This window comes from Augochlora pura, chromosome 11 (assembly GCF_028453695.1).
Source record: "Augochlora pura isolate Apur16 chromosome 11, APUR_v2.2.1, whole genome shotgun sequence".
Lineage (NCBI taxonomy): Eukaryota > Metazoa > Arthropoda > Insecta > Hymenoptera > Halictidae > Augochlora > Augochlora pura.
Genome location: NC_135782.1, coordinates 18,532,706 through 18,545,210, shown reverse-complemented (window position 1 = coordinate 18,545,210; position 12,505 = coordinate 18,532,706). Strand labels below are relative to the sequence as shown.

The 12,505-nt window shown below is 41.0% G+C and overlaps 2 protein-coding genes across 2 annotated transcripts in view; one reads left to right on the top strand and one right to left on the bottom strand.

The window, feature by feature from the left end:
* The window catches only part of LOC144477393 (scavenger receptor class B member 1), a 24,619-nt gene extending 16,433 nt beyond the window's left edge, over positions 1-8,186 (top strand). Inside the window, exons 4-8 of the mRNA XM_078195139.1 lie at positions 3,381-3,581; positions 3,790-4,014; positions 4,593-4,755; positions 5,050-5,294; positions 6,175-8,186. Of these exons, the coding sequence (XP_078051265.1) occupies positions 3,381-3,581; positions 3,790-4,014; positions 4,593-4,755; positions 5,050-5,294; positions 6,175-6,507 (1,167 nt within the window). The 3' untranslated portion in view covers positions 6,508-8,186. The remainder of the gene's footprint in view (positions 1-3,380; positions 3,582-3,789; positions 4,015-4,592; positions 4,756-5,049; positions 5,295-6,174) is intronic.
* LOC144477392 (ATP-dependent DNA helicase Q5) lies at positions 8,022-12,505 on the bottom strand. Its single transcript, XM_078195138.1, has 13 exons — positions 12,253-12,505; positions 12,030-12,154; positions 11,796-11,960; positions 11,534-11,710; positions 11,293-11,472; positions 11,118-11,223; positions 10,865-10,976; positions 10,548-10,775; positions 10,284-10,469; positions 10,081-10,204; positions 9,761-10,024; positions 8,519-9,680; positions 8,022-8,420 (listed from the first exon to the last, which is right to left on the bottom strand). The coding sequence occupies exons 1-13, from the start codon at positions 12,338-12,340 to the stop codon at positions 8,371-8,373; spliced, it is 2,967 nt and encodes a 988-aa protein (XP_078051264.1). The 5' UTR covers positions 12,341-12,505; the 3' UTR covers positions 8,022-8,370.

Genomic DNA, 12,505 nt, shown 5'->3' with positions numbered 1-12,505 from the left:
CCACAATGCAACAACAACTAACTACACCCAACTGAAATTAGAACGCTTCATCTTAAATAGATGACCGCCGCCACAATTCTTACAAATGATTGATAATGATTCCCGGTTATGGGACAACAGTAACATACACGCGCACCGTGAAATTATAGCTCTTTAATAAGGGACACCGTTAAAATAAACAACGCCCTCGAGTCTTGGTTTCACAAGAGCCTCCGGAAGCATCACTCCTCTCCGTCACTGACCTTACACCGCGGAACTATAATCCGCGTTTGCGGAACTATAATCCACGTTTGCAAAACAACTGGCAAGTAGTAGCATCGCGTTGCCACACTATATTCGCTGACTTTTCTGCGATGGTCTTCCATAACTCCCATATACTTCGCTGCACTCTGTACATGTCTCTCTATTTTCCCGCAATTATCTCTACATCGTGTTCACCTGGGATTACAAGACAATCACGATAGCGGTACTTTTAGATTGTCGGTACTTATTGCAACCCTCTCCTATTATTCCACTTATGTAGTTTTCATCGTCAATGAGGCGTTGAACAACCGTGCCACAAAACAAATAGATTTCACCAGGTATTCAGCGAGTTTTACAAGCGGTGCCCGCGCGTTGTACAAGCTGTTACAAGACAAAGTAGCCGTGATGCGTAAACATGCCGACAGAATCGCAGATTATATCGCGTCCGACTCGGCGATGACGAACAAGCCTCGTCGGGAAGAACGCCGTTAATCGTCGTGTTTGCCTTGTTGCACCGACGAAGGCTGTCGCTAGCTTGCTTCTTTCCACTATACTATGCTATATATATTTCCACGGTACTATATATGTATATTTCCACTTCTTTCCAAATTCGGTATAGCACGGACGCTTTCGTTGCGCAGAAAGGTAACCGTTATGAATGCCGCGTAACAGTGGAAAAAGTATATTACGCGACCCGCTTATGCAAATCGTTCGTTCTTGCCATTGTCGCACGGCCGGTTTCTAGCATCCCTCGCCGGGTCGAGATAATCTTTGGCACGGAGTCAAAGGCAGTGCATCGGTCTGCAAGCTCGATTACGGAGTCGCACAGGGTGTCCCTGATCTATAACCGCGCCGGGAAGTCGATGAAAAAGTGGAATACATCATCTAGTCGCGAGACAAAATACTCAACTACTTTAAGACTCCTTAGGTAATTTCAAACAACTTTTTCCTTTATAGAAATATTCTACGAGGCTCCGTTTACGAGATATCGGCGATATACGCAGGCCAATTGGAGCGCGTAGGCGGGGCCAAAATGGCCTGGGCGTGGCTCTGCGCCGTTTTCGTTGATATCTTTTGAACGGAGCTTCGGAGAATATTTTTTCAAAGGAAAAAGTTGCTCCAAATAACCCGCGGAATAATAAAATCAAAGTTTATTGATATTGAAAATTATTCTGATTTTTGTTTATCTGATTTTGTGTGTCAAGATTGTGACCATCCTGTAGAATCTTGTTCGTCGCAGGAATCGAATCGAATGTTAATCAACTAGGCTCAAGGCTCTGCTACCGAAGCCGGTTATGAGCCGCGGCGACGATAAAAAGACGTCGGAAATGGTAAATCGTCGCGTCCGATTACGCGCTCAGATCGAGATCTAGCCGATTCTTGCAATCGCGACGGAGTCATCGATTTCACGCAGATATTTCCATTTTCCGTGGGACGATCGTCTCTGTAACTTCCTTATCCATTCCGAGGAATATTAATATTCATGAGGCCGAGTCGTGGACAGAAACTCCAAGGCTCTGCCTCGAACATCGTTGCGACTTTTGACATGGTTTCTGACGTGGCCATCGCGCTGCTGTTACCATCTATTATAAATTATTTATCGCTTTATTCGCGGCGGCAAAACAATTGGGTTCCATGCTGAAAATTTCCGTCCGCTAAACGGCGAAAAAAAAAATTGTCACGCGAGTGACATTGTAACTTTTTTCCTGAATCGGTTAATCGCCGATATCCGGCGTTGTCAGTCCGGTTAAATGCCGAGCAAGAAGCTGTGTCATACGGAGGACCGTGTTACGTGAGAATCAAATCACGTGTATTTATTCAACGATTATAATATGTTGGTGGAGATAGTTTCTGGAATCCGGGTATGAAACATTCTACTTGGAATGAACAGTCAGCAAGGTTGCTTAGAAATACCTTTCTTATTACATTAAAAAAAAAATCGTAAAAATATTTGCTTAGGCTCATTTTAAAGCTTAGAGTCTCTACTTTCACGCACTGTAGCTTATTTTCTTCGACGATTATTTTTCGCTTATAAAATAAAAAGAAAACTGAGGTCTAATTTTCAGATATTTCAAAAAACTGCTTCAGTTATTCGTCGCGTTGTGGGACAAGAAATGAGTATCGAATAAAATCAATTATGGGAGGTGGAAGTAGAAACTTCACCCTTTAAAACAAGCCCAAGTGGAGCGCCGCGAGTGTTTCGCGCGCGAAGTTACAGCGGCTCGAATATTTTGATCGACGCCGGTGATCCAGCGATGATATCGACAGCGCGTGAATGAAGATGAGGATGCGACGGTTTCCGCGGGTCGTCGACTGCGACACGGAATAATTTCCGAAGTGCATCCTTATGTAACACGCGCATTGATACGCGGCGCATGCATAAATGCATGCTCGTAAGGAATGCCGGCTTCGAAGCGCGGGCGCGCGCGAGATCATCGCCGCGGCGTTCGCGAACGTGCGGCCAATTACACGCAGAGCGTCAATGAACTTTCCCGTCGATGATAAAAAACCGCGGAAGCGACGTTCCAACGTTGCGCGAAAAATCCGATCGGTCGCGGAACCGAGTCGAACAATAGGCTTGTTGAGTAGCGCGAATAAGCGATCGACTCTCTTGTTTACGTCTCGCGATAACAAAATGTCTGTCAATTAACGCGACGTCTTTAAAACACGGCAGATAAGCTGCGAGCGAAGAACAAGTGGCGGATATTGCGTTTACCATTGCGGAATTCGCGGGAAAAAAGAAATCGTTGGACAATTTTTATTTGCAATTTTTTAATATTATTTTAGTATTTAATTTGGATATTTTAAATAAAAGTTTCAATTTTAATTTTAATTTTAAAGCAAAATATTAAACTTTAATTTCAAGCAAAATATTAGGTTTTAATTTTAAAGCAAAATATTGACTTTTAATTTTAAAGCAAACTATTAACTTTTAATTTTCAAGCAAAATATTAACTTTTAATTGTCAAGCAAACTATTGAGTTTAATTAAATTTTTAAGCAACAGTATTTAAATCTTTCTAACCTAGAAAACGTTAGGGGTAGTTTGGACTCTCTTTCGGTTCTATTATAACTTCTACTATATTTTTATTCATTTATTAAATAGGGTGATTAAATAGAATATTTTCTCGGTTTCAGAGCATCACCAACGTGATGAAGGATGCTGCATATTTCACCAGGCTCGGTTTGAACATGCTGATACATCACACAGACGCTAAACCCCTGGTCCGAATGACTGCTCGAGAGTTCATGTTCGGCTACGAGTCTACGCTCGTCACTCTGGGCAACAAGATGATGCCAGCGTGGATCAAGTTCGACAAGCTTGGCCTAATTGATAGGGTGAGTGATCCTCTTTTCTTTTTCATCCTTGTATCAAAACTGATAAAAAATAAAAAGTCAAAATAAGTATTTAAAATTTTGGTCAGCAAATGTACTAATATTATAAAAGTAATTCAATATTTATAAAAATAATATTTATATAATTGACCAAAGTCCACCAAGAGGTCCTGGTTACTGTGTTTGATTTTGGATGGTGTTTGGCTTGCAGATGTACGATTTTGACGGGGATTACGAAACAGTATACACGGGGGAGACTGATGTCAGTATGTCGGGGCTAATTGAAAAATACAACGGCGACGTGAATCTGCCGCAATGGACTGGAAAATGCGCGAACGTGAACGGCTCTAGTGACGGATCGAAGTTTCCGGCGTTCATCAAGCCGAACGATACCGTGCTTTTCTTCAGAAAGAGTCTGTGCCGCAGTGCTCACATGGTACGTGTACTATATTGCTCGAAAAGTTTCGCTGCACGGACTATAGTACAATATTCGCTGCAATTTCTACTTGAATAAAAATTGGTCAACTTTGACTGATCACAGCTCCGTGAAAAATCATCGTAAGACGACGACTCCTTCGGCAAATTAAAGCTTGAAATCTCTGCTTTGAGACACTATACTTCGATTTTCAATTTGACGCACCCTTTCTTGTCTAACAATTTAAATATAACCATAGAAAAACCACCCCTTTCTATTTTTATCCTACTAAAAATTGCAAACTTTGAAAAATTCCACAGACTCCGAAAAATTTTTCTCGAAGATGCCGTTTGCGCGACAATGGAGCTTGAACCTTCCCCTTTAATCTAAAAAAAGAGAAACGTCGCTACGATTTTTTTCCGCGGAGTTATAGCACTTTCCAGCAACCCTTGCAGTGGCTGGAAAGTATTGTATATTCTTGGGACGATTCCTGAAGGATTTCTAATAAGAATTGCATACTATACTTTTGGTACACCTTGTATAAAATAGTAAATGCTTAACTTTCAACGGGGTAATTGATAATTTGCAAAATGGCGCAGGTTCACACAGGTGAGAAGACACTGAGCGCGTTGAACACGTACAAGTTCACGTTCGTCGAGAATGCATTGGACAACGGCGCCTACAATCCGGAGAACAAATGCTTCTGTCGTCAGGGACGATGCCTCCAAGCTGGCCTAATCGACGTCACCGATTGTTACTACGGTAAGGCAATGCTGATAATCAATGCCTCATTGTTTCGTATTTAGCAACACATCTCTACTGGCATAATTGTTAATAATCAATGGAGAAATTATTCTTATCAGTGAAATAAATTATTTTCGAATACCAATAGCATATTTGAAAAGCCAATAAATTATTTACAAATTTAATGGAATATTTCAACATGAAATAGAATATTTCAAAATGAAATAGGATTTTTAAAAATTAAATAGGCTATTTAATCGCGACATAAAACGCTTGGACTTTAAATAAATTATTTATTTGCAATTTATTCAGGTTTTCCCATCGCTCTGTCCTACCCGCACTTCTATAAAACAGACCCGTCGGTGTTGGAGGCCGTGGAGGGTCTGAATCCAAGGGCAGACCTTCACGAGTCCTACGCCTATGTGCAACCGAAATCGGGACTTCCGGTGAACCTTGCTTTCCGGTTTCAAATAAACATGGCGTTGCAGAACATCGGTCACATGGCTCGCGTGGAGAAATTTGAGAACTTCGTGTTGCCGCTGCTGTGGTTCGAGATTGTAAGTATTCAGATATTTTATACTTAAATATTAAAATTGCAAGACTGCGGAATTTAAAATATTTATAATGCAAAATACCGTGACGAACCACGCTTTCATTACAATAATAGATAATATAATAAAGAAATAGCCAGAGAAGAAGTATGCGCAAAGAAAGTTAATTATAGGCTACTATATTCATAAAAAGCTACCAAATTAACGAGGGGGCTAACATTTATAGAATAGGATAGTTTTTCCATGTTCTAATTCTAATAAACATCGTTAAAATAACAATAATAGAGAGAATAATTCTCTATGGAAGTACGTCTGATTGACTACTGCATGTCTTCAAGATCGAATTTCTCAATTGTTAGTGGATCAAATCGATTGCAAAAGCTGCCAAATTAAAGAGGGAACCTTAATTATCGATCAGGCTAGTTTTTTTATGTTCTAATCCCAATAAACAGCGTTAAAATCGCAAAAATTGAGATATAATACCGGAAAAAACCGTACCCGTGGCGCCTCCCTCGCAGAAACGCTCAAACTTCTCGCCAAATATTAATGAGTAGTTTCACCTCTTTTCGGAGAGATGGCGCGTCATAAAAATAAGTGGACACCCATATTTTTCTAAACGATTTATTTTGCAATAAATTTACATACAATTTTACAATCTCTATTGGAATAATCTACTCCAATAAATATTTCGAATACATTGTTGCCATAAAAGAGTAATTAGCAGCTGAGTAAAAGAGCTCTCTCAAATAATTTGAGTACTAAAACCACTGCTAACTTTTCAACGCTAATGTCAGCCTTGAAACGAAAATGATCCTTCTCGAATTAAATTATAATCGTCGATCCCGACGACCGATCAGTACAATTAATTAATTCACTCTTTTTACAGGGAATGTATAAGCTGCCGTTCTCGATGAACATGCGCTTCTGGTTCTACCTGAACGCCTTACCTGCCATGGAGTCCGTGGCGATGTACACCCTGCTGCTCGGCGGTGCGGCATCGATCGTCCTCGCGATTTACAAGATCGTTTTGCGCCAGACAAAAGGATCGTTGTTACCGCAGCTGTCGGACATGAAGAATCAGAACTTGAAATACATAACGAACAGGCGACTCTCGTGCAAGAGCGAGATGGACATTCAGTACAGCTCCCTGATGGAGGCGAAGGACGCGAACGGAGTAATCGCGACGGAATTGACAAACCTGAAAGAGGAGATAGTGTGATCGACGACGGGCGATTCTCGGTCTAGGAAGAGGCTATTTCCTGCGTAGACCAGTCCCTACGCTTTATCTGATAGGACGCTTTGAGTCGCTTCGGTTTTCCGGCCTGACCGGAGTCCGGATTCATAAGTTAGAGTTAGGGGATGCCCCGAGCCTCTGGAGAGGTCGGGAGTCATCGTTTTGCGGATCTCTGCTTCGAATAATGCTGCAAGCATCCGGTGCGCCAGAGCTGTTCAACGTGCTCGTGGCGAGCAAGGAAGAAGCCGAGGTCTAAAGACAAAGCCGAGGGCAAAGCTGCGAGGCAAAGCTGTTGGACATAACCTTAACATAAACTTAGCAAGCGTCTCAGCAGAGTGGAGACACGGAAAAAGAAAGTGCAATGCCTTTTTAGGGCATACTTCGTTTCTCATTTCTTTTTACCGAGTCTCGACGTTGTCTACAGTCAACTATTGCCCTCGCAAACAAAGAGTTGAACAGTTCTGCAGCGCACGATGTCTGAAAATCGCGGTGGGGTTCGGACTTAACTATCAAATGCGATCTTGCAGCTTAAGGGCACACATTATTGCTCAGCGTCGTTTATGCTTTTACATTTTTCTATCACAGGGCGCGTTCGTCGATGCAAACGGTGCAAGTCCGCGGGATGTTCTTGGCACGCAACGTTATTAATTACGTGTAGAAATCGACGTCTATTTTCCGTGTATCGAATCAGTCTGTCCAGTGTCCGTTTTCAGAGCAACGTGAATTTTCCCGAGCCCTAGTGGCTCGCTGTTGAATGAAACCGGTTTGGGTGTCTGTCGGGCTAATTATCGAATGAATCCATTGCGATTTTTACAGGAATGCGTGTACACGGAAACGAAATGATTTAAGACTGATACTATTATAGACTGGTCGTAGCGATTAAGTGGGTTGGACCCGGTTGTGTCGTTGTTACGGTTCCAATGCTGACGATGATCCGTTTGGAGTTGCACCGTTTGTTGTTTTAGCTAGCGTATATTTTCCGTCGTTAGTTCTCCGTTCCGTAGTTATAATCGCTTTGTGGGTAAAGTTAGTACAATAAGCTAGGACGTAAAAATCACGTTTAGCTATGACTTTGGCCGTGTGTATCATTGAACGATAATGTTCAAAAGTATTATTTATGGGGAACATTTTGTAACTCTTCATCTTTATTGTAAATCGCCATACTTCGTTAGTAACAGGCACGAGATTACTCGATGTTCATTGATAATGTTCAAATGAACTGTTTAATTAACACATCATCTCGAGACGAAATCGATACTGACGGTACACGATGGTCGTTCGAATCGCGATCGAACCATCTGCAAAGGAAAAAACTATAGGATTTTAGCGTAGTTACATTTCTAAGTAGCGCTGTAACGATTATATAGACACCTGCGAAAAATCAATCTTGCCTGAGAATGAATACGTTGTCGTGGATCAATTATGGAAACAGTATTGTTACGATGCGAAACGATATCATCCGTATTATCCAATTGTTTGGTAACATTTTTTGAACGGTGTTCTGCTTTTCACGGTCCTTCGGTTGTTCCATTCACGCACATCTTGTAAAAGTCCACAGTTATCGCCGTCACGAACATACAATGCTTGCCAGTGAAATATCAGCGATACGAATATTTATAAAAATTTGCTCAAACGATATTTTTAATAAAAATTTATTACGTTGACACCGGCTCTTTTCTCAATCTTCGTTTTATTCCATGGAAATATAGTGTAATTGGACACGGGAGCATACATGTATATACACAGAAAAATATCTAAGCATTCTATGGTACAAATACGATACATAAATAATGAATTTGCGCCCCCGTGTCCGCCGCGATTCAAGTGTGTACAGTTCCAACATCAGGTTCAATCCTGAGACATGGACTTCTTAACGAAACGATGTATTCCTGCTTCATCTGTAAAAAAAAGACCCTCGTTAAAATATCTCCGAAAAATCTTTCAGAATATTCTGAAATGTTTAAACACTGCTAAGTGATCAACGCGTCTACGTTACCCAATATTTTCTGCATCAGCAAGTTATAGTGCATTTCCCTGCAGGTTTTCGAGAAGGTTGTCCTGTCGGGAATGCGTTTGGATGGATAATACTTCATCAAGTGCGCCTTCAAGATCTCCGCCGTCTTGAACTGCGTCGCCTTATCCGCAGGCACCTTAGGTTTGTCCTTATTGGACGAATGCTTCACGCGGCTCAACTTATGGCGTTTCTCCTCGCGGGACCTCCTCCTTTCCGAATTCTCCTTCGTTGGGTCCCTTACCTTTTCCTGGCCATCTTTTACAACCAATACATCGTCTTTCGTTTCATCTTTCCTCGCATTAATTTCGTCGTTGCAAATCGTGGGATTTGTCATCGACGATTTCTCGTTGCCATACTTCACCCTTTTCGCCGATCCACCGTCCATGCTATCTTCAAACAAATCCGCGCTTTTCCGCCTCTTATAGAAGCTCGATTCTGTCGCATTGTCGACGTTAGTGTCACCGTTGGTTTTGTTGTTTGACAGAGTCGAATTATCAGAAACTCGTTGCGACTCGTCCGGTGCTGGATTATTAAGCCCCGACGTCGACCTGGCGAATTTTAAGATCTGTTCGTAAACGCTGTTCGCCGCTTGCGGTGCTTTCTTACTTCTCGAATCCTTTCTCGACTCTTTCTTCGAGTCTTGGGAAGACCTCCGTGACTTTTTCTCCTGGGCTTTCGAGAGAACCTTGTTCTCCTCGTGGAGCTTCCTGGCGCAGGTGAAGCCATTGAATTTTTCAACGGTGCTCCCCTTATCTCCAATCATTTTATCGTTATCATTGTCTACGCCCTCGCTACGATAAATCGGATTTTTAATTACTTCGTCGTCTTTCAACGAGCTCGCGGTAAATAAATATTTTCTGTTGTTACTAGACGACGTTTTCGCGATCTTCTCATCGTTCTTCATCTCTAAGGCAGTTTTAAATGTAGGGTATAAAATACTCTCGCTTGTGGCACTTGATTCTTGCGGAGGTACGCGATTATGTTTATCGAAACGTTGTTCTGCTGTGGTTTCCTCTTCGTTTATGTTACTAGTACGTTCTACGGCCTCGTCGGAGCATCTCGCAGATCGATCGTGGTTCGATTTGTAGCCGAGCAAGTGCTCGTGAACGGTGTTGCTACTGGTGCACTTGCGCACGGAAGAAATCTTCGAGAGAAACGTGAGTAAATAATTATAATTCCAGCGACACCCGGTGCATAGTACAATATACATGATAAATTACGTACCAATTTGGACATGTTGAACTTGTACTTGTTCGCGACTATGGTGTTGCACAGTCCTTTGTACTCAAGATCGTACGCTATATCATGGAAGTCTTTTTCTCTCAGCTGTCTATCAATCTCTGCAGACATTTTCTCGTAGTTGTCTTTCAACGCTGATTTCAACTGGATATAATAATGCTCTCGCACTTGGACGGTCAGGCCTTTGATCTTCACTTCGGTGCTTTCAGCCGCGGCCACGTGGACGTCCTCCAGATCTTGAGTCTTTATCTAAGATGATATGAGATATTAATAACGTTGAGATACAAATCTACCGTCTTTCTCACCTCTTTGTTTTCTTTCTTATTTCTTCGGATCGCGAACTGTTTCGCGATCAGTTCCTTCGACTCCCGTCTACTCTCGGCCAACAATTGCTCCCGCGAAATTTCTCGCCCTTGACCCTCTTCTTCACTGTAAATATTTCGATAATATATATTTAGTTAGTGGTAACAAAATCGTCTTAACAAGCAAGTATAATTATTTCACTTACGCGTCGTACTTCGGCAGAGCTATACCGCTCAAATTATTGCTGCAGCTGCTTTTTCTTCTGGTTTGAGCCATTTCGAATTGCGAGACCCTCGATTGAACGGTATCCTTGTTCTCGCAGACGTCGCATCTGTTTTTGCAAGGGGGTGGACTGTCCCCGAAATATTTCGAGAACACCGCGTGTCTGCATCTATTAAACATTTATCAGCGAATAAAATCTCGATTATTTATTTTTAAAAGGAACATCTCTAAACCGTGAGAGTCTTACTTCACTTCGAGGCAATAGGAGACGGTCTTCTCGAAATTTTTCCACCGCAGCTTCACGAGATCGGTGTTCTTCTGCGTTATTTCCTCCTTGATGAGAAAAGCGATGGGCCCGTATTCTTCGTTGCTGAAATAAACTCGGCAGAAAGCTGGTTTCCCATCTCTGCCTGCCCTGCCAGACTCTTGGTAGTACGCTGCTATGTTTTGAGGCACTGTCCAATGCACAACGAACCTGTGGCATGAATTCATTACAATTTTTTATATTAATTGTGTACGAGGATGGAGATAAGAGATAAGGAACAATTTAATTCTGCGATTTACCTGACAGATCCTTTGTCCACGCCCATACCGAAACTGCAGGTAGCTGCGATTACAGGAACGTCGCCGGATGTCCACTTATTTTGAGCCTCGTTCCGTTCCGAATTCTTTAAACCTGCAATTATCACGGTATTATTTGTTTCGGAGACGAAATATTAATTACACTGTCTGTCGCGCAGATTTTTATTTTTTATTATACTACTGAGTAGTATACAGAGGTATGTATAAACACATATAAGCGTATAAATGTATGTACCAGCATGATATGCTAGAGTAGGTATGCCAGAATTAGATAGTCTATGTGCAATAACTTCAGTTGCTTCTTTCTTTCTACAATATATTATGCCACAATTTTTCTTCACCTAAAATTAATCTTTTTGTAAGATCATGGGAAAACATATGCATGTATATTTTATGCCTGTGTAGCTTACTTTTGGTGTGGATGGATCCTGGGTACCGAGGGCCTTTAAAATAAAGCTTTTTAAGTGATCAAATGGTTTATCCAAGCTTTCTAAAAACCACACATCATAGTAAAGATTAGGTCGAAATACAGGCACTGAAAATATCTGAGGATTTTTCATGTTCAAGCTTTGAAGTATGTCATCCTTCACCTGTAATTAACATGTGTTACAGTGAAGAGTTTAATTTGGAGCTTGGGAAGCGTATATGTACCTCTTTTGCAGCAGTGGCTGTTAAAGCAATTATAGGTGTTTTAGGACACAACTTCTTAAATGTACCCAACTGCCTGTAACTGGGCCTGAAATCATGGCCCCATTGACTTAAACAATGAGCCTCATCAATGACAAAATAAGCCAGTGATTTAGTTTTTCTCAGTTTCACCACCATATCCTATAAATAATCACCAATTGTTATTTGAACATGTTCTTTGAATTGATAGCTTTATTTTAAATATAGAAAAATAGATACAACTGACTTGGAAGTGTTGCTGTGCTCCCATTTCAGGTGTAACATACAACAATTTAATCTTTGGCGAGTTAGATGATATATCTTTAATGATTGCATTCCTTTCTGTGGTCGATGTGGTTGAATTTAATGAGCTTGCATTGATTTTTTTACTAACTAGGAAGTCTATCTGATTCTGTAACATAAAATATACATTATATAACATGTTCTGTGCTATCAACCCTTGAATTTATTTATTGCAAACCTTCATAAGTGCTAACAATGGTGAGAAGACAATTGTGACTTTGTTCTCTTGCATTACTGCTGGTAATTGGAAACAGAGTGACTTGCCACCACCGGTTGGCATACACACAAACACGTCATCTTTACCTGAAAGCATACAATTGTTTAACAGAGAACTGCTTAGCAGTTAACCAAATGATATAAATAAAACAGACAGTGTATTTTATCATAAACAAAAATTCAACCTTTGTAAACAGCAGTGGTTGCTCGTTTCTGAATATCGCTTTTAAAATCATCATAGCCAAATACAGATTTCAGTACAGACTGTAGCATTTTGTCACGTAGTTCAGTATATTAATTTTCTGTTAAAATCCAACATAAACAGCTACATTTGCATTGCCAATTAATTCATAAAAACGTTGTTCACACCGAACTAGCTTTTTTGCAGTAACTACAACAGCTAGCTTGATGGAATCATGGAAATGTACAAGACTTATG

Excerpts from the sequence above, each read along its gene's own strand:
- LOC144477392 (XM_078195138.1), bottom strand. The coding sequence starts at position 12,340 with ATGCTACAGTCTGTACTGAAATCTGTATTTGGCTATGATGATTTTAAA. Across the intron at positions 10,205-10,283 it reads GCTCTGCCGAAGTACGACGC|TGAAGAAGAGGGTCAAGGGC; the intron begins GTAAGTGAAATA and ends AAATATTTACAG. Across the intron at positions 8,421-8,518 it reads GCTGATGCAGAAAATATTGG|ATGAAGCAGGAATACATCGT; the intron begins GTAACGTAGACG and ends TTTTTTTTACAG.